The following is a 22,082-nucleotide window of genomic DNA, read 5'->3' as shown; positions in this document are numbered from 1 at the left end:
CAGGGCTGACCCTGCGTAGCTTCCGAGATCCTACGAGACTGGGCTACCCTGGGCCACCCAGGCCAGGGCTTGTCCCCCACACAACCTGAAAAACCTTTCCGTGTAAAGTTACCTTCCTGATTACCTTGAGGCTTTGTGGTTGATTTTTCTTCGTTTTAAGCAGTGCAGATAAAAGACGGGCCTGTAGAGGACAGCCATTACCTCTGCAGAAAAATAGATCTGTCTTTTGGTTTCATACGACAGTAATAACTTTAGGTTGCATTTTCTCCCACCGGGCTGGTACTATGTTTCGGCAGTGTCTGATGCTTTCATAAAAACTAATCTGATCTCTTACCTCGGCGGATTAAATTGTGTAGGTGAAGCTTGCCGCTAGCTCAATCTTGTACAGGGGCAATCACCTAGGTCCAATTGTGCTGAACCTTATTATATTTTTAAAGGGGGGGGGACAACTTTCTTCCTGGAAACAAGGACCAATCTGTCTTAAGACCCAAAACTCAGCAGTAGATCAAATATTATCAGCAGCATCTGACAAGTCATCAGGAAACCGAAACGATCTTTTTCATGTGCTTCCTCTTGAGCTCAAAAAGACACATGTTCAAGTTGGAGAGCTTTTGTAAAGAAGAAACAATTCGAAGGAGCGTCGCTATCAGGATGTTGTACAAGACAATTGATCGGCTACTATAATGGCTATTGTTCCCCTGAATGAAAAGAACAGCGATCCTTTTACTTCTCTGTGTGTGTGTGTGTGTGGGGAACCCATTCTCATTTACTTTGGCACTTTTTAGTATTTTATTTCTAAAATTCACAGCTTGAAGATTAGGAAGTTTTTCTAAAAAAGATATCTGTCATTTGATTGATTTTTGGAACATGACAGTTTAGTGGAACTATTTTTTTATTATTATTGTTGCTCTGCTAAAAACTGAACATTTTGACGATGATTTATGGGCAGCCGTATTGATAGATAAATTGACCTGAGAAGCTTAAGCTGCAATGCTTGCCAAGGACTAGATTGTGGCCAAAGAAGGGTGGTCTGTTATTGAAAACATCAGTGTGTGGAGACTATCTGGAACAGAGTTAGTTGTGTATTACTCAACTGTAACTTAAACACAACAGACTCTATGATATAAGAACTTGCCTTATACTGTCTCAGACCAAGGAGGCATCTATCCCAGTACGGCCTACCCTGGTGCAGTAGTTCTCCATGAGGGCCTAGCTATAAGAACATAAGAGATGCCAATGTTGGATCAGGCCAAAGGCCCATCCAGTCCAACACTCTGTATCCCACAGTGGCCAGAAATACCAGTGCCATCAGGAGGTCCACCAGTGGGGCCAGGACATTAGAAGCCCTCCCACTGTTGACCCCCCCCAAGCACCAAGATGACAGAGCATCACTTGCCCCAGAGTCCCTATCTATACCTTGTGGCTAATAGCCACTGATGGACCTCTGCTCCATATGCTTATCTAATTCCCTCTTGAAGCCGTCCATGCTTGTAGCTGCCACCATTTCCTGTGGCAGTGAATTCCAAGTGTTAATCACTCTTTGGGTGAAGAAGTACTTCCTTTTATCCGTTCTAACCCGACCGCTCAGCAATTTCATGGAGTGCCCACGGGTTCTTGTATTGTGAGAAAGGACCTCTTTCTATACAATAGATGTGACAAAAGTCAGGCCAGGAGTCCTCTGACCTGACAAACCACTTTGTCACTTGCTGTAGTTTGAAGCACTGTGAGGAGGAAGTGGGGCTTCTGCCTTTGTTCCCGTGTATTTTCCCCTGGCAGAAACCTGCCATGGGGGGCCTGCGCTTACTCCTTTCTTGGGCTCCATGTGTCCCGTGAACATATGACTGAGGACACATGGAGCCCGAGAAAAGTGGTAACCCCCCCGGTGACCATCTCCACTGAGGAGAATGGTGTGGAATGGAAGGCAGAAGCCCCTGCTACCCTCCCCCTTAGAGTGCCTCAAGCTGCACCAAGTGACACGGTGGTTGTCAGATCACTCCTCCAACAGTACTTGTGACTCTGAGCGGGGTCAGGGGACCCCCAACCCAGCTCGCATCATGTCTGGCCCTGCTATCTGATATGTTTAGCTGGACACCAGTGGTGGCTTGTGGCATTTTGCCTCCCGAGGCTATCACCACCATTGTCCCTCCCTGACCTCCGCCACCCGGACCCCAGTCCTTATCTTACCGCTACTACTTCCACCCACACCTCTACTCAGGGAGCCACAAAAACGATTGCTTCTTATTTTTTCATTCTCCCCAGCCTCTTGAAAACAAATGCAGGAAGCCACAAAATGCCCTAAAGGGATCCCTACATTCGCATGAGATTCTTTCCTCCCACTAGAGTTTGGCCATTGCTTTTGGCAATGATGATTTTCAAGGACTGAGGAAAGGAGATGAGCATTGGCTCTTCTGGCTCCCAGGCAAGGACAGGGGCAATAAGGGATGCACTCCCCCACCCCCAAACCTGAGGTGCCCTCTTGCCTCGCCCGATGGATGAGCTGGCCTGCTGGAGACACCAGATATTAAACTATGAATCTATTTACACATGCTCTGTCATTCACCAAAAGTCCATTGCAGAGCCCAGATTGTGGGGTGCAACTCTGTATGGCTGGATTATGGTCCTACTTTATAAGCAGTTCAGTGACATCCAGGGAGTAAGAAACTGAGTATTTTGACTTCCTCATCAACTCTGTAACCTGGGGAGACTGCTGCATAGTAAGAGCATTACAGAGAAACGTGGTCCTGGCATGGACGTGAGAATTTCTGTAGTTTGCTGCGGCCTGGGGAAAACACTTCAAGACTAATTGCCACAATACAATCTATTTATGTCATTTTAGAAATAAAATAGTCATGAGACTGCATATATGGAACGGGAATATACAAGGGACAGTATAAGAAATGAAAAAGGGAAAAAGAAACCTGAGCCCTGTGAAAAGAACATGAAATTCTATGTTCCTAAAGTACACTTCTGGCATTGTTTTGATGGACATGCATTTCCAGACCTTTGCCTCAAGATGCCAATGTCACTAGAAGATGATAACACATATAGCCTGATTCACCATCTGGCAAAATTCCAAGGGTGTGTTTCTCGGCAGTGAAATGTATGCTGGAATTATAATCCTTGACCACATTAGCTTTCTCTGCAATAAGGAGGATATGTCTGCTTTGATTTCATTTTGAAGATACCAGGGCTGTGGTAACACGGAGCATTTGCCATGCTGACGATACGGATGGTAGGCGGATTTTCCGGGCACAATCACACTGCAACATCTGGGAAGCATAGCGCTCCCGTGGCTAACCCAAGGCTTCCCCCCAAAGATGCGGAGTAAAAAACTAGCACCTCCGAGGTACTAGTTTCCGGAAACCACGGGGCAGGGGCGGGCGTCTGATTGCGTTTCCGGTGGACTTACGTGGCATCCGGCGCCCACCGCTGTTCGTCGCACACAAGGGTTTTTTTTGTCTCCCAAGTCTCCGCAGGTTGCGCAACAGCGCCCAACAGCGCATGCGCACAAAGAGCGATTGCTAGTGCGATCACGCAGCACGGCTTCTGTGCCGTGCTGCAGGATACCCGTCTGGTCGGCATCTCCCCCCTAACCATGGGACCTTGACCGGGAAGTGCGCTCAAGCAGCCGTGTGTTAGTTTCCTCTAGGGCAATTAGCCACGCCTCCCCCCCGCGATATCCAGCCCGTGTGACCGGGACCCAGGAAATTCAAATCAGGGTTGGCCTATAGTGAGAACAACAGAGTCAGCTGCTTTGGGTAGTAAATTGCAGCAGGGACAACAACCTCCCATCCCACCTGCCTGTTTCTAGCATCCCATTGCTAGTCAGCTTCTGCCCAGTGCTATTCCTGCCTTGCTCCATCCACCTCCAACTGCCATACCTCTGTCTTGCGGTAATCCTTGCCCCTGCCTCAACAATATCACACCACATCCAGGAGCTTCGGCAGCTAATCCACTTTGCCTCCTGGTCTTTTCTAAGACAAGCATAGCAAACTACAGTGCCCTATAGGGCTTCCTGAACTGTGCAAGATCCATTTCTCATTACTCAAAATGGCTTACAATAATAGGTAACTCCCCCCCCCCATTTCCAGTTAAAACCAGGTGTCATGATCTGTGTAGGACTGGGAGACAAGGCCTAGTGAGGCCTAGGAGACCGGTGTGGGAGTGGCAAGCAGACAGGCTACAATCCCCACAATGCTTGGCACCAGTTGTAACCAATCGGTGTCCAGGGATTGTGTGAGGAGATAGTCACATATACTTTGTGGGCTGTGGAACTGTGTTCTCTCTCTACTGTGTTCTTTCCTCTCATAGAATTAAATTGAGGGGACAGTCTGGTCTCAGAAAAAGATCCCTCACTTGGGACAGAGTGAGTACAGGCATAGACCTGGTATAAAAGGCTGTGGGCCTTGAATAGTAACCAGTTAAGAAAAATAGGTAGTTGTGTAAGATTTGTTTATTTTGCCTTTAAACACTGTTATATATTTTAAGCGCCTTGTCTTGTTTTCCTTGCCCCATTGCTGTATTAATAAACCATTTGTTTAATGTTCTATGCCTGGTCATCACGCCTATATTTCTCGGCTTAAAAGGGGCATTTTGGTTGGGCTTGGGAGGGTACTCTGGGCCTTCCCAAGGGACCCTAAGTCCAGAGTGGTGGCACAGGAAGGTGGCAACCCACTAGGGGTCATGACACCAGGATAAAATAACAAAGCCCCAAATCTCTCTGTCCCTCCTTCCCCCCTTAAAAGATGTCTGCCATTCAACCACCTCCAAAAACCCTTGTGGCACCTCCAGAAGTTCTCCAAGAACTGCAGCGCCCCTAGAAGATCTGCAAGGAGGGGCCTCCCCTCCCCTCTTCAGGTAGCCTCATTCCACAGAATGGGAGCCATGATGGAAAAGACCCAGGCCCTGCTTGATGCCAGATGGGTCATTCTAGTTGGTGAGATAGCCAACAAATGGCTGCCTGATGACCAGAGTTATAGCACAGAGACATATGGAAGGGAACGGTCTTTCAAAACTGTGGGTATTAGGCTGTGAAGGGCTTTAAAGGTCATAACCAGCACCTTGAATTGAACTTGGAAACAAACTGACAGCCAATGTAGCTGTTTCAAAATGTGCAAAATTGCAAAAAACGGCGGCTAGCCCCTGACAACAGGTTGCCGCATTCGCAACCAGTGGTAGCACATTGCAGTAATCCAACCAGAAGCATGGACCCGCACAACCCGTTCAGCTGGCAACAAGAGACTTGGTAAACCAGATGCAGCTGATAGGAGGCTCCTGGCCACCGTGCCAACCTGCCTCTCAAACAGCAACCTGCTCTGGAAAAGCCAACTCCACTCCAGCTAGGAACATGTGGCTGCACTACTGCAAGAGAAATGAATCTTGAGAGAGTTTGTGAAAGATTCCTAGGGTATGTGTGGCTTGCTTTTAGACAGGCCTGGGGGAGAGAGTGGGCTAGGTGGGCTAGGAAGGACCATGGGGGAGAGGTGGGGCGGTGATCAAACAGAAGCCTAGAACAGCAAAACATCTTGAGCCGCCACCGAGTCAAATGTTCACAGACGCTGCCCTCTCCCTCTAAAATACAGCTGGAAAATAATGCCTGCACAAACCCTTTCCCTGTTTAAAAGACAAATGCCTGTCTTTGCCATAGAAATGTAAATGATGCGCACCATTTCCAGTTTAGACACAGCAAGGGGGAAACAGCCATTTGCAACCGTTGTACTTACGAGTTCTGGGTGAAAAGCAACCAGTGATTTATGCAGCCATTTCAGACTATTGTTTCTTTTATCGCAAGGGTGCAGGCCCAGAGTCCCTTTAGCATCCGTCAGCGCCAGGCAGAGGTCTCCGTGCTGAATCAGTCTCAGCCACGTGTAGTTGAACTTTTGGTTCTGCATATGGGAAGAAATCCATAACAGACTATGATTTCTTCTACAGAAGGGATTTTTTTTTTGTCTTGGACTTAAATTTTAAAGGCTAGACGTCAAATAAGGGTGCATTCCATGGTCATCATTTAAGCATGGTGATGTTCAGAATCAGCATGTGCCAGATAAGGATTCCTCATTTTATAGCCCATGAACCTCACTAAATCTGGCTCGAGAGCAGTCCTTGTCATATCCTAGCAAGCAAGTACCATTGCTTTGCAGCCAGTATAACCCTGAACATATCCACAGAAGGGGTGTCGTTTTCTCTTCTTGTAGCAATGGTGCAAATCATGATATTAAGACAATCTGGAAAACATATTGCTAAAAATATCAAAATGTATCGAAATACCAGGCAGAGGGATGCACCTGGCCCAAGAGAAGACAGTCCTGCCTGTAACCTTGGCAGTAGCCAGATCCCCTAGATTTAACTGCATGGCTGTTTTAAATCGGAGGAGCAAAATTAGCTGGGGAAAAGGTCCTGTTCTTGCAGGAATTCGTAGCAGAGGCGGGGGGGGGGGGTAGAGAGAAAAGAAGGGCCTACATCATTAGTGGCTTACCTAGCGATCCCCAACACTAGTATGACAGCAGGAGAAACAGGTGTTCACCCCCCCGACTCTGGGGGCTTTTCTGCACCTTTTATTTTCATTGCTTGTATGTCCATACTAGGAACGGGCTCACAAACCTTTGTTCGTGATGCATTTTGGGTGGTTCATAGTTCACAAACTGCAGACCAACCACTAACCTCCATGAACTTTTAAGAAGAAAAAGAAGAAGAGGAAGAAGAGGAGGAGGAGGAGATTGGATTTATACCCCACCCTTCACTACCTGAAGGAGTCTCAGAGCAGTTTACAATCCCTTTCCCTTCCCCTCCCCACAACAGAAAGCCTGGGAGGTAGGTGGGGCTGAGAGAGCTCCTTCAAGAACTGCCTTTGAGAAAACAGCTCTGAAAGAACTTGTGACTGACCCAAGGTCACACCAGCAGCTGCACATGGAAGAGTGGGGGATCAAACCTGGTTCTCCCAGATTAGAGTCTGCGCAGTTTGTGGGAAGTTCTTGGGTTCATGGGGAGTTTAAACCCGTGCTTTCTCCTCCCCATGAAAGCCATCAAAACAGCTGAGCAGTGGGAGCAGGCTGCTCCTGGCCGCTCAGATGCTTAGATCAGAAACTGATGAGTTGCAATAACAGCCTGTTCCTGCAGCTCAGCTGTTTCAGGCTATAAACAGTTGAGCCATATGGAGCAAACTGCTCCTGCACTCAGCTGTTTAAAGGGGCTTTCTTGGGCAGCAAGTCCCTTGGGCTCACTGCTCAAGAAAGTTCCTTTAAACAGCTGAGGCGTGCAAACTGCTCAGCATGGCTCAGCTGTTTAAAAGGGCTTTCTTGGGCAGCCAGCTCAGCTGTTTGGCTTAAATGGCTCCAAGCCATTTAAATCACTGCTTTCTGCTCCCCTTGAAAAGTGGAGGGGAGCAGAAAGCAGGGGTCAAGAAACCCATATGACCTGATTTGGTTTGTGAACCAACCTCCTGGTTCATGTAGGTTCATGGTTTGGTTTGTGATTTAGCTATGAACCACGAATTGAACCGAATCGCAAAAATGTGATTCGTGCCCATCCCTAGTCCTTACTGTATCAGGGTTTTTTCCCTTTCCTGTATATGCTTTGTTCCTTTTAGTGGTTGCTTCAGTATTTCATTACTGTTACCTCTAGTTTATTTCCCTGTACTTTTAAAGAGCCCAGGAATAAGCCGGTGATCCAGCGATGAAATACTAAAGTGACTACTAGAGGGAGCAAAACATGTGCAGAAGAGAAAAGGACACTATACAAACAAACAAGCGATGCAATAACATGTGCAGAAAAGCCCTGGAGATGGATGAAGAAGGGACTTCAGATCTGGGTTTGAGGGACTTCATTTATTACTAGATCTAGGCTGACTTTCTCCTCCTCTTCCTACTGGTATTGTGTGGGTGGGGCCAGAGGTGTGAGCTGAAAGGTGCTTGGTCTTTAACTCTTAGCCCAGGGCTTGCAGCCTGGGACCTGCTGTAGCCAGCCTGGCAGATCTGGAGCAGCCAGATTTGTTTGTCTTTGCCTGATTTGTCTATTTGTTTTTGTAATTTGGTTTGGGTTCTTCTTAGGGTTGCCATTCCCCCAGCAGTGCTGGGGAACCCCCTATTTTTGCGGCTTTAGCCTGTCACCAGCCAGCTGGCTGGCAGGGGAAACATTGCCATGCAATGTCCCCAATGCTATGAAGTCACCTGGAAGTGACATCATTGCATCAGGGACGTCGTGCAGGAACGCTTTGGTATTTGGGCAAACTCTATGGTGTTGAGGTTGGAAAAAACCATAGAGTAGCCCAAATACCAGAGCGTCCCCCACACAACATCCCCAGCATGATGACGCCACTTCTAGGTGACTAACCCTGGAATGCCCCCCCCCCGTCCCCCACTCCAGGCAAGGTAAGACCAGACCTGGCAACCTTAGTTCCTCTGGAGAGAAATGTGGCCTAAGATGCTTAAATAAACAAAATGCTAAATAATTAGACCATTTGGTGGTCGAGCTCATTCTGTGTATGCAAAAGCAATCCATGGCATTTCATGTTAAATTATCTCAGGTATCTGGCCTTTGTGTGTCTTTGGCCCTGACAGACTGCCGCTAAACAGAGAGGACCATGAGGAGCCAATAGTCTGGCCTGGTCCAAAGCAGGTTCGTGTATGTTCAGAAGGATGTAACATTCAGTTGTGTAATTAAGACTGCAGTCTTGCATAACTGCATTAAAATATTCTTGCAAATCATGCTTGCGTTTCTCTGCAAACTCTTTCTCAAGTCTTTCCCACTGAAATGGTACTGGTGGCAATCTTTTTCACACTAATTGCTATGCAGAAGTAAAATGGCTCAAAGCCACAGACAGTATTCACAGAAATGCTGCAAGAAGTAATGTGGAAATGCACCCAAGCGCCCTTATGAGAGCCATTGTGGTTGAGAGCCCGTGTGCTGTAGTGGTTAAGACTGTCAGGCCACCAGTTGTGCCATGGAAACTCATTAGATGGAAACACTGCGGTTTTCAGCAGTTCCTAAAGCTGCCCTACATCACTTCCATGTTTCCCCCAGAAGTGATGTAGCAATGTCACACGCCCAGCACTGCCTGGTAATCCTAACAAAGGCCGGGCCTTCATGGCAAAGGAGACGAGCTCCAGAAACTTCCAGAAACAAAAACCTTTTCACCCACAAGGTAGAAAATCGGCAAACCCTTTGTTTTCAAATGAGATTGCTTAATAACTGTTGTTGTTGGAGGGAAAATTCCTTGGAGGCGCCCTAGTCACCCTAAGGTACAAATTTAGACTATTAGATCAATAAGCTTTGCATTCCTCCACCATTCTTGGAGGCACTACAGATCACAAATACCTCCAATAACGTCCCTTTTGCTTGGCTGGTAGAGGAGACCTTTGGAAAGGCCACCTTGGCTTGAATGTTTGTAAATAATAATTAGGCATCCTTTGTGTGCGTGACCATTCCTCTAGTCCTCTAATGTGAACTGTGAAGGGCAGCCCCCTTCAACTGATGAATGAGCCCCACTGCGTATTCTTTGGGAGATGGAAGGGATGGGCAGTCCAGCCTGAAAGCCAGAAACAGCAGTGTCCAAGGGCACTGGCTTGTCACTGCCATCCCTCTCCACCACTTAAACTCTCTGGTAAGCAGGGGTCATGTCGTAGAAAAAGAGGTGCAGGAACTCATTACCATAACTCATTAGCATAACTTATTTGCATATGCCACACCCCCTGACATCACCGGAAGTGTGTTAGAAGGCAACACCCACCGAATGCCGGATCATGAAACTGTTTTACTGTCTCTGAAATGGACATTAAAGCAACCATATTTGGCCTCTTGTATGCAGAATGCAAAAAGAACCCCAGTCAGACTTACCTTGTTATTAACATCACACTTTTCGAGGGTCAGATTAGATTCACGCACCGTGATGCACTTTGCCAAGGCGATGTTAACAATCTGGGGGGGAACCAGTTGAAACAGATTTCTTAGAAAAGCAGTTTTGAAGCAGGCACAGATGTCCAGAAGGGAAAAATGTAACAGATAAATGTTTTGATAAAGTTGTATTTCTTAATAACTGGTAAGCCAGTTAAAGGCCATCTTGTCCACACAGAACCAAGTAAGCCAAGCTAAATTTCTGTCTTTTTGGGAGTCTTTCTGTCTACGTCTTCTTCCTGAATCCCCCCCCCCCCCTTATGGGCAGGAATGGTACCACCAGAAAGCTGAAGGGAAGGGTGTATTCTTCCCTCTAGGAAATACGTACTTTCTCTCTGGGAGTCTTTCTGTCTACATTTTCTTCCTGAATCCCCCACCCCCCCCATGGGCAGGAATGGGACCACCAGAAAGCTGAAGAGAAGGGAAGGGTGTATTTGGGGTTTATATCTTCCCCCTGGGAGAAAGAATGCCCAAATGTCTCTTCCCTCTAGGAAATACGTACTTTCTCCTTTGTGACATTATTACACCAATCCTCACTCTAATTCCATCTATTTTCATGACTAAGAACTAGTTTACACAAAACAAAGGAGCAAAGGTCCAAGAATGAATATGGGCATACAGCAATAATCACCACAGCCACTCCATCCATGCATATTCCCACCATTACGTACATATGTGCCAATAAGTTGCAACTGACTTTTGGGGACCCCAGCAAGCGGCTTTCCAGGCAAGTGCAAAGAAGATATGGTTTGCCATTGCCTTCTGCTGCAGAGCCTTCCTCGGTGGTTTCCCATCCAAGTATCAACCCTGTTTAGCTTCTGAGACGTGATGAGATCGGGTTATACCATGTTGCCTTACCTGCCATTCCCACCATTTTTATTAGCTAAGGCATATTAATTGAAGGATCGATTGCCATGCAAAATATCTGATCTAAGAATGCAATCTGGGCTGAAACCCATTATATACATGTAACATCAAGGATTTACTAAAACCGTCTTCTGCGGTTATGGTTTTGGTGTCCCAGCCTTGTGTAATGCACTGCCTGTGATCCTCTTGGTATGTGCAGTCACCGTTTTATGTGCATAAAGCAATGCATACATTTTCCAGCTTAGCTATGCATATACTGCACCCTTGAAAAGTCTGGGTTTTCAAATGCACATTCCAAAGCTGGAGAATATATCTTTTCCTAGTCACACACAATAGCAACCGGATATGATGAGAGGATCACATGTAGCACAATCTCCCCTTACTAATGGTTGAATTGCCAAAATCATAACACTGAACAGGGCTAATGTGATACATCGGATCCCATAAATAAAATCAAACAGATGCATGATAGTCATTCTTTGGTTTGCAAAAGAACATTCAAACTAAGCAAGGCTGCAGGCTTTCATTGGTAGATTTATCAATCAACAAGTGCGGACCTGCAAGAAACTTGTGGGAGCAGCTATCCCATTCCCTCCACCTTTCCTTTATCCCCTCTCCCCCTACTTCTCTCAGTCTCTCACCCTTTCTCCCTCCTGCCTCCCCTCTTCTTACTCTCTCTCTCCCCCATGCCTGTCACGTTCTCTCTCTTTCAGCCCACCACCCAATCACTCTCTGCCTCCCATCATTCCCCCAGCTGCCTGCCTACTTCCTCTCACCCCCACAGCAGCAGCAGTGGTGGAGGTGCTCCCAGATGCCAGTCTGCTATCCCCCCACACAATAGCAGAGGTGGCAGCATCCCTTCCGGCTGCCTGCCTCTGAGTTGAATTTGCAGGGGGGAGGGATTTTACAAAAACAATCATTTTCCGGCAAATTTTTAGATTTTTCTGTAAATCCGGGGGTCCCCCCAATTTTGCAGAAAAACCTCCTCACTCTCCACCTGTCCCTGATCCACAGATTTAAATATCTGCAGATCAGGGCAGAGTTAGCTATTAGTTATCTAGATAAAAGCTTTGGTTGATTAATTGACTGAGGTCAATTTCAATGAGCTGGCCACTCCTATTTATTTGTTGCGATTATTTCAACTGGTAGTAAAAAGGAACTTATGAAAGATCGCCTGTCTCTCCAACAATGTGCTGGCATTTGCCTATTAAACTGTTTTTTCATGCTCTTAAAAATATATTTACCATTAATGAATTGGCTAGAAAGTTTGTGATTAATCAGCTAACATTCTTTAGTCTGCTGATAGCCCTAAAATCAATCCTTTTTGCTTTGATACCCCGAGCTTTCTGTTTACTGCTTCTAAATGCTAGAAATCCATTCTATGTTTGTGTGTGTGTGTGTGTGTGTGTAGAAGTAAAGCCATCCACATTTGCAGGCTATCACTAACCTAAGCCAGGGACTGGTTAAAAAAGCAATTCTCCACGGCTGACCTTATGCAGTCTATTTGATTGCCCAACCCATCAGAACAGTCTATTTGATTGCCCAACCCATCAGATCTTGCCTAACCAAGACTAATTCAACGTTTTGTTTTGTTTTAAAACCCTCCTCTGAGTTAATCATGTGAGCTCCAATTTGTTAACATAAAGGTCAGAAAAATAAATATAAATAAGTGGCTAAGCCCTCCTGCTGTCACCAGAGCTTGGTTTGTTAATGGATTCAGAAGCCGAGTGAGTGAATACATACTGCCTTCATCCAGGTGAGTCCTAAGTGGCTTCTAAAGTATTTCTCAACTCTTGAATTTCTCTTCTTTCCTCCTTTCTCCTGTGATGGATCATCCCAGGGCTGTGGACCATGCCACTAGTCTACTCTCTGCTCTCCAACTATTCAATCCACTTTGAACTTGAAGAAACCAGGTGGGAATTCATGTGATCATCAAAGGCTGGACAATGAGGCTGCAACGTTTTCTAAGCATTGCATTCTATGCCAGGTGCAATGGGATAAATGCAGGCACCAACCCAAGGCTGCAGAGGAATGTTGCATGAATGTACATTCAGGAAGATTCAGAAACCTGTCAGGAACAAGGGTGGTATTTCCCTCACTTCCAGGTTTTGCTGGTGGGAAGTTACTACCTCCTTATGAGTGGCACAACTGATGGCCCAGATAGGGTTCTCAGGTCCTTACTTTGTTCTGGCAGGGGGGGCTCCTCCCTTTGTCCTGGAGTCTTTTTTGTGTGCATGCAGTGATGATGTCACCCAGAGGTGACATCATAATGCAGGGCATGTTGCAGGGGGACGCTCTAGCATTTGTGAAAAGACTCTATGGTAACCTTAGAGTTTTTTCTCAAATGCTTGAGTGTCCCCCCCGCAATGTGCCCTGCGCGATGACATCACCTCCAAGTGATGTCATTGCACCAGGCATGTCGGTGCCAATGGGGCTGCTTGGAAGCGGAACTGTCCATTGGCCAGCTGAGTGGTGGCGGATTGGGCCCCCCAAAAGCAGGGAAAACCCCACCCCCATTGGGGGGACGGCAACCCTAGGCCTGGTTTATTCCTTTATGTTGTGGTGGGTACTGACAACTGCTCTCTTGTGTTCAAGCCACTTTGGGTCCCTGATTAGGGAGAAAAACAGGATAGAAATAAATAATAGTAATAACGCATGATAAGCATAACTCCTCCTACAACCTCATCGTTGTTATTGCGCTTCAGTCATTAAAATAACCAGGAATAACACGTGACAACTTGGAACACATAGACAGCCTACTGTCAGTGGTCTCAATGTAATTGTGACACTGCCACAGAAAGCAACCACATACACTAGACGGTCCTGATGCGGACCACTGTGTGGACTGATGCTGTGTGGGAGCTGGGCAAACAGAGCAGGCATGCCCAACTTCGAACAGGTAGTGATCTATTTTTCCCGGCCAAAAGTGCCGGTGATCTACCACCATGAAAATAAAGTTTCAAATTAAGTTTCAAGTTAGATTTTAACCCACTAAAGCTGGGTTCCACCGCCCCCCCCCTTTATAATGCACCTTCTGTCATTTACTGGTAAGCAAAATAAGCAATAACAGAACAGAGAGACCACCAATACCACCAAACAATCATCAAAAAAAACCCAAACACCTGTCCAGCAAACCAGGAGACCAAGTGGGGCTGGTGATCTACCTCTGACCTAGATCGCGATCTACCTGCTGGACATACCTGAAATAGAGTAATGTGGAGGCCTTCAAAGGGAACATGTAACAGTGAGCGTGTTGGCCCTGGAAGGGCTCTTTCAGTTCTTTAGTCAGCCATGACACTCACTGTGTGATCTGGCAACCCCTCCCCTCCCCTCTCCCCTCCAACTTATGGCTGTTGTGATAACATGGTTCTTTAACATCTTGGAAGGAAAATTAATAAAATATTAATGATGTAGGTAAAAAAGTCTGACAGAGTGAACACTCCAGGAAGAATATTCTTTATCTGCCACAATAATCTTCAACAGGTCATTCATTGGAACGACCACTATAAGGAACTTCCTGGTTGTTCAGAACTTTCCCCAGACACTTGCTCAGAGTGCCCCCACCTATGAAGGGTGAGGCAGCTGCCCCACCAGAGACAACGTGCTTTCTTCACCGGGACACTCTTCATCTCTGAAAAGCCCTTACTTTACCGTCCCGGAGGAGTCCGGGACTTAAGCGAGGCCAGGTTGGGCTTTAAACTTTAAAGGTAAGTGCTTACCTTTAAAGTTTAAATGTAAGGGGGGGGTTTAAGCATGCGCAAAAATCGCCATTCTCTGAATGGCTGCCTGTGCGCATGCTCAAACAGTCCTTTAAAAAAAAAAACGCCGACGCCCGCAGCGTGTGAGCGGGCGTCCACCGGAGGGCTCCGCAGACAGGAGGGTGAGTCTGATCGCGTTTCTGCCAGCATAAACTGCACCGGTTCCAACCGGTGCAGTTTATGCCGGCATAAACGCCCCGTCTGAATGCACCCACCGTGTGATCTGGCAACCCCTCCCCTCCCCCCTCCAACTTATGGCTGTTGTAATAACATGGTTCTTTAACATCTTGGAAGGAAAATTAATAAAATATTAATGATGTAGGTAAAAAAGTCTGACAGAGTGAACACTCCAGGAAGAATATTCTTTATCTGCCACAATAATCTTCAACAGGTCATTCATTGGAACGACCACTATAAGGAACTTCCTGGTTGTTCAGAACTTTCCCCAGACACTTGCTCAGAGTGCCCCCACCTATGAAGGGTGAGGCAGCTGCCCCACCAGAGACAACGTGCTTTCTTCACCGGGACACTCTTCATCTCTGTACTTCCACTCCCGGGACCCGCTCCGCAGGGCACTTATAATGCTTGAACCTCAGCGGTGCTAGGTAGAAAAGCTTTTTAGTGGGATCTGGTTTTTGTTTTTACTGCCTTTTACTGCTTGTTTCAGCTGCACTGTAACTGTTGATATGGTTACCAGTAGCCTATTTTATTTTATATACTGTATTTCAAAATCCGTTTCCAAGCTGCCTGTGGTTAGTAAAGGGAGAAGACATACTTTAAAAATGAAAAAAAAAGCTCCTTCCAGCTCAGTTTGTAATGAGCTCAGACAAACCAATCTTGGGGGGGAAATTCTGAACAGAAAACAAAATCCATGTAAAGCCTTTTATTAGGGTCAACCAAAACGATAGGAAACATTGTGCAAGCTTTCCTTTTGTTCCCTTAGAAGCTCATTGATTCACGAATCTTGAGCAGCAGAAGATACTTGCTTCTTATTTTTTTGATGCAAGGGCTAAAAGGACTTACTTAACCCTAACTAGGATCCTTATCACTGAGCAAAAGAGCCAAGGTTTCTAGAATATAGGGGGACAATGAAGGTTGAATGAAGGCTTAATATAGTAATCCCTTATAATCTCAAAAAAAATGGGGAAGCTTTCAAACTCACTAGAGCTCTCCACTGGGCTAAATGTTACAAATTCTCCTTTAAATTTAAAAATTACTTTACATTTTTAAAATAAAAAATGATTTTTATCCTGTAACATCTAGCCAGATGAGGCGCTCTAGTGAGCTCAAAAGCTTACACAGTGTGCTGTATCAGATATAATGTTTTTATGTAATACCTAATAAAAAGAACTGCATGGACTGGGTGGGAGGGGGTTGTCCTGAATTCTATATGGGCCAATAGAGCTGTTTACAACTCCCCCCACCCCCGAACCATTCCAAAGCTGGCACTCCAGTGCCTACAGCATATTTAGCATACGGTACCATTTAAATACTCCTGTAGCTCCATCACTCCTCATTATCCATCTACCTTACAGATCCCTGTATATATCTGCCTGGCACATATGTGGAGCAGTGTTCCAATCACCACTATTCAGTTATCATGGCTTCTAACATCTCTAGTGGAATCTGAAGAGCCACGGTGCCTGTGCAGAGCACTGAATTCAATAAATTCCTAGAGCTACAATTTAGGCACAAGCATCCCCTGCCCTGAAGGAAGTGACTTAGACCATGCATACTTGAGGGGCGGAATTGTGCCCATAATGCTCAGTTCCTTTTTGTTCACCTCAGCAGTGACAACATGAGGGTCTATCTCAGAACTACAGAACTAAATTTCTTGATCTGTCCTGCATATGGAAGACTTCTGGCCACCAGGGAGTCCCCTCTGAGGCTTCCTTGGCCTTTCTGCACTGACCACTTATGGCAAACATCACCTCATTCAAGAACTTGCCTTGAGTGTGGTGGAGAATTACCCTCTACTCACAGCCAGAGGTCATTTCGGGGGGGATTCCTGTAGCTCCCATTACTCCTCATTATCCATCTACCTTACAGATGCCTGTATATATCTGCCCTGGCACATATATGGAGCAGTGTCCCAATCACCACTATTCAGTTATCATGGTTTCTAACATCTCTAATGGAATCTGAAGAGCCACGGTGCCTGTGCAGAGCACTGAATTCAATAAATTCCTAGAGCTACAATTTAGGCCCAAGCATCCCCCTTGGTGGGGCTTCCTCGCACTCCCACTGGCCTTGCAGGTCCACCGCCGGGCCCCTGATGTCAGGGGGTGTGGCATATGCTAATGAGTTATGCTAATGAGTTCCCCTAGCTCTTTTTCTACGAAATGACCCCTGCTCACAGCCATCATCACTCTCTTCTGTGTTTTGGGGAAACTCATAATACTGAAACCTGCAAGCATGGTCTGAAATTCACCAGACAATCCCAGAGAAACAAACAACTTCACCCTCAACTTTTCATTTTAGGGCTGTCAACCCTCAAGTGGTGGCTGGATATCTCCCAGAATTACAAGTGATCTCCAGGCTACCCCTGGAGAAAATGGCTGCTTGAGGGGGTGGACTCTATGGGATTACACCCTGCTGAAGTCCCTCCCTCCCCTCCCAAGTTTCTATCTCCAAATCGCTAGGAATTTTCCCAACCTGGAGGTGACAACCCTGTCTCCTCTGGAACAGGTCCTATCAGTGTCGAAGGGAATGTTGAACTCATATCTGAAATTGAAGGGCATCTTGATACCAGACCAACTGGTCCCAAAAGACCCTGTCATGGAGATCCTGGAGTCCTTCCTTCCAAAACTACAGAAATAGAACTCTAAGTTCCCACTGCCTGAAAAAGAAGAAGATAAAAAGCAAGAAAAACACCAATCTGACACTATTCCGTTGGTCCGCTAGCTGGTGGAGCATCGCAGGTCCCCAGCCTAGACTTAACAGGTGATGCACCTGATACTGGACTCGAAATGCACCCCATCTTGGAGTCCACTGCCCAACAGAGATAATTTATATGTATGTTAGAGGTGACAGACTTCACGGAAGAGCCAGCGCTGTCCGAAGACGTTTCCGTGGTCATGTGGCCGGCATGACTAAACACCAAGGTGCATGGAACGCTGTTACCTTCCCACTGAAGTGGTACCTATTTATCTACTTGCAATTTCTTGCTTTCGAACTGCTAGGTTGGCAGGAGCTGGAACTAGAGACAGGAGCTCACTCCGTCATGTGGCACCCGGGTCTCGAACTGCTGAACTACTGACCTTCCACAGCCTGCAGTCTTAAGCACTTGAGCCACTGCAGCTCCTTATATGCACCTGATACTGGACTCGAAATGCATCCCATCTTGGAGTCCACTGCCCAACAGAGATAATTTATATGTATGTATGTTAGAGGTAATCCACCCCCACACAGTGATTTAGCTTGTAGAGGCCTTGAAGGAGGAGCTGAATTATGAAAAATGTCTGCTCAAAATGCAAGGCATCCCTATATGATAAAAAAGGGACAAAATAAGGACAACAATTTACTGGGGCTGTTTCTGGTAAACAGAGATGGCTGTAAAGTTGAGCTTTGTATCTGTCTGTCATGGGCTGCTGGGAGGGGCGACTTCTTAGTTTGCCTGATGAAGTGCCCCATTTTGAATTTTGATACCATCATCATTGTTACCACTGGACACATGAAGCTGCTTTACACTGAGTCAGACAATTGGTCTATCAACGTCAGGACTGTCTACTCAGACTGGCAGTGGCTCTCCAGGGTCTCGGGTTGCAGTCTTCCACATCACCTATTACCTGATCCTTTTAACTGGAACTGCTGGGGACTAGGCCTGGGATCTTCTGCATGCCAAGCAGAAACTCTGCTGCTGAGCTACTGGAACTACAGAGTTGATTTTAAAAGTTTGTTAGGATACTCTTTTGTGGAAGTTAGTTTGGTTTTTGGAAAATGACAGGAACAATCCTAATTTTCTTCCTAGAGGAAGAAATAAAATGGATACCTAGCGCTCTCTAGTGGTTGCAAGTCGGAAGTGTGAACTCCAAGAAGAAATTAAGCTTTGGATAAGATTCAGGTGAATAGCCGTGTTGGACTGAAGCAGCAGAGCAACATTCGAGTCAAGTGGCACCTTCTACCTATACATATGGACTGGCAAGTTCCAATTCAATGTATCTGAAGAAGTGTGCATGCACATGAAAGTTATGAAGTTTGAAACTTAAATTTAAAATGTTGACTATAATCATACCTCAACAGATGTAAGAACTATTGTATTTTATAGATACTATCTTAAAAATTATAATGAATAGAGTTGCCAGATCCTTCCTAGTTCCTAGTGGTGGATTTTGGGGGGCATTTCTGGAGGGGGCAGGGATGTCCCCAACTCAATGATGTCACACAAAAATGACATCATCACATTGGGGACTGGTGCCCCACGCTCCTGTACTCCAAACAGCACATTTGCTGGAGTTCAGGTGTGCCCCTCCCCTGCTTCTCACACAAAGCATTTAAAGGGTCCCTTTAAATACTTTTGGCAAGAAGTGTGTGTGTGGGGGGGACATGCCTCAACTCCAAGTGGAAAATTTGGCGCTTGGAGTTCAGGCATGTGGCCAGTGGCAACGCCCTCCCTTCCCTCCTGCAAGATTTAAAGGGCTCTCCAGCTGGTCGGCAGGTCATGTGCTCCCGCCATTCAGCTGGAGGGCTCTTTAAATCTTGCAGGAGGGGAGAGAGAGGGGTGGCCATTGGTGGCCGCTGCTGGGGGGAGGACTTAGGGGGAGGGCTTCCCCCGCTGGCCAGTGGCAGGCAGGAACCTGGGGACTGGAATCCCTAATAATGAAGGGAATGTAAGGGGACGTATTTTCTGTATTAGACATTTTGTACTAAATGATTGTCCTCATCACCCTTTCTTCTTCTCCCTTTTCTTTTCTGTATCCCCACAGTCTTCCTAAATAATAATTTTTAAAATCCCATATAGACTCCGCCCATGACTTCCCCATACAGTCACACCCAAATCAATTATCTTCCCAAATACATTTTTCCCGTTGCTCCCCAATGAGAATGAAACACAAAAAAATCTGTTTTTCTTTGCCTCCTGCCCAACTTATCCCCCCCTTTCCCTGCCTCCAGCTTCTAGAAGCCAAAAATAGGAATAAAGGAGAGCTGTCATCCAATCAACAACCATCTAGCATCCCAAAGAGCCAACTGACTTCACCATCACTGTTTCTACACTCTGCACCTGTTACTCTCCGGACCTCAACATGCCTCCACAGGAGAAGGCAAGGGTGAACTCTGCCTGTTTCCAGACAGGAGTGCAAAAACACCCTCACCACAACAGCAACCAGCACTGTGGGGAGTAGGCAGGAGCGGTGTCCACCCCCACCATTCTTGCACCACTCACTGCTGCTGCTACCCTGTCCCCCACTCCTTTCCTCCCCTCCATGACACCTGCCCCCAAAGTGCAGAGACTACGGTGACTTCGCTGGGATGCTTCATGATCCAGAACCCCCCTTTCCCCCTCACTTTCCCATTCTCTACCATGCCAAACTGTAATGCTACAGTGAAGCCCAGCTAAAGGGGTAAAGGTGAGGGGGAATAGGACAGCCGTTTTGAAAGCGGAGCTTAGTTCAGCTCTGGCCTGTTGCTAGAGTCCAGACAGATGCTCCATTCTCAGTCACCAACGTGGTTCCTGCTTTAAGCCAGACCAAAAAGAAAAAAGAAAGAAGCTGATGGCATGTGAATGTTCCCTTTAATGCAGGGTCTTGGTGCTTTCCATGCAGGGAAAAATCCCCACATGGAAACAGCCTTTGGGAACTATTTTTGCGCTCTCTCCCATACTGGCCCATTATCACCAATGCTGGACCACAGAGCTTTAATGATGGATTATTAAAAGGAGGCGACCCTCTAAAACCCATAGTAAAAAGTAACGCAAATTGCTTTTCTTTTCTCTCTTTCCCCCCAAAGATCCAACTCTAGGCATGTACTACAAGGCAGGAAAACAAATGAGGTATAGATGGTGATGGGTTGGCACTAGGGTTGCCACCTCCAGGTGGGGCCCTGTTGTTCTCCTGGAGTTACAACTGGTATCCATACTGCTTAGATCTGTTCCCCTGGAGAAAATGGCAGCTTCAGAAGACAGACTCCACAGCATCCCAGTCCTACTGAGCTCCCTCCCCTCCCCAATCTCCAGCCTCCACCTGGTCTGCTCCCAAATCTCCAGGCAACCCCATTGGCACAAACATGAATACTATACTGAAGCTGGAAACCTGAACATACCAGGCCACTGGCTTTAACAAGGGGTGCCTCTATGTCAGGGTAGACGTTTTCCAGGTACCACTTGAAGCTTTTGCACTGAAGCCGCTTCCTCAGTTCTATCTGCTGAGTCAAGTTTCCAACATCTAGGTTTTTCAGAATGAGGTGGTACCCATGTCCGTAGAAGAGATCTTTGTATTCGTCCATCCAGACCTCAGCAACACGAGCTAAATTCCGCTCCACAGTGGCAATGCGGTCCTTGGGGAAGGAGTAGGGGTTATCGTTCCTGAAGATATGGCCTACTCTGGAACATGGGATGATTTCGATTTCGCCTCCACACATCCAAACCTGTTTAAAAAAAAGCACGGTGGCATTGATGTAACCACTGGCAAATGTATTTTGTCATACAAGATGACTTGGGATGCATCCAGACTAGCAGGGGATGAATATGACAAATTTTCATCAGCTACTGCAGGTAGGCTAAAGGACCAATATTTGTATACAATCCTATGCATACATGCATACAATCTTTCCTTAATATATAATTGTGTTTTGGAGTGGCACTTTGCAGCTCTCCCATTAGTTGTGCAATGCACTCCCTCAGCCATTGGCCCATCAGCTGCCACTCAAGAGTACTCGCATGCCATTGGCCGGGTGCTGGGTTTGCTCCTCTTCCCCACCCACTCCCCCTTCAGCCACTGTGCCCTGTCAGAATTACTGGCAAACAGCTTTCTCTCTTGATGAAGATGCTTCTCCTGCTTGCCTCATGTGTGGGACTAACTTTTTCCTCAGTGGCTGTTGGTAGGTGTAATGAAATGGCAGTTACCTGTGTTTGAAAGATGGCTGCCATCTGTGGTTGTGTTTAAAATGTTCCCCCATAAGGTTTAATTGAGCTGTAGTTCCAGAGAGGGGCCTGCAGGGGTATCACTCACTGGGTCTAATGGGGCTTCCTCATTTGCTGGCCTACAGTTCCCAGCTACCCCAAGGCCAAAAAGGGGTGGGGCAGCATCAATATAGACTCCAGCCCATCCAGGGAGGAGGCAGTCTTCGTCCTACAGCAGGTGAGGAAAGGGTCCTGCTGCCTGTGCTGACCAGGCCACAAGCCAGAGACGTGGGGGAACCCTGGGAGGCAGCAGAAATTCAGCCACTCCACAGTCGGCTGGACTGGGGAATGAATGGAAGTTTTCCTGCTCTCTTGGGCAAGAGAGAGAGGTTGAAGCAGAGCCAGAGGCCGATCAAAGGAGAGATCCTATCCTGAGCCCACAACCTCCAGAGGTAGAGAGTCTTGTGTGTTGGGAAAGAGGACTGCATTTAACTCCTGTTGATTTATGTCCT

General features: G+C 46.7%; 1 protein-coding gene across 1 annotated transcript in view; it reads right to left on the bottom strand.

The window, feature by feature from the left end:
- The window catches only part of GALNT5 (polypeptide N-acetylgalactosaminyltransferase 5), a 53,340-nt gene that overhangs the window by 3,889 nt on the left and 27,369 nt on the right, over window positions 1-22,082 (bottom strand). The window contains exons 8-10 of the mRNA XM_015411529.1: window positions 20,772-21,095; window positions 9,832-9,912; window positions 5,724-5,885 (exon numbers count right to left, since the gene is read on the bottom strand). Of these exons, the coding sequence (XP_015267015.1) occupies window positions 5,724-5,885; window positions 9,832-9,912; window positions 20,772-21,095 (567 nt within the window). The remainder of the gene's footprint in view (window positions 1-5,723; window positions 5,886-9,831; window positions 9,913-20,771; window positions 21,096-22,082) is intronic.

This window comes from Gekko japonicus, unplaced genomic scaffold (assembly GCF_001447785.1).
Source record: "Gekko japonicus isolate JY-2015 unplaced genomic scaffold, Gekko_japonicus_V1.1 scaffold6, whole genome shotgun sequence".
Lineage (NCBI taxonomy): Eukaryota > Metazoa > Chordata > Lepidosauria > Squamata > Gekkonidae > Gekko > Gekko japonicus.
Note: the sequence above shows the minus strand (reverse complement) of the source record. Positions and strands in the feature narration are given on the sequence as shown.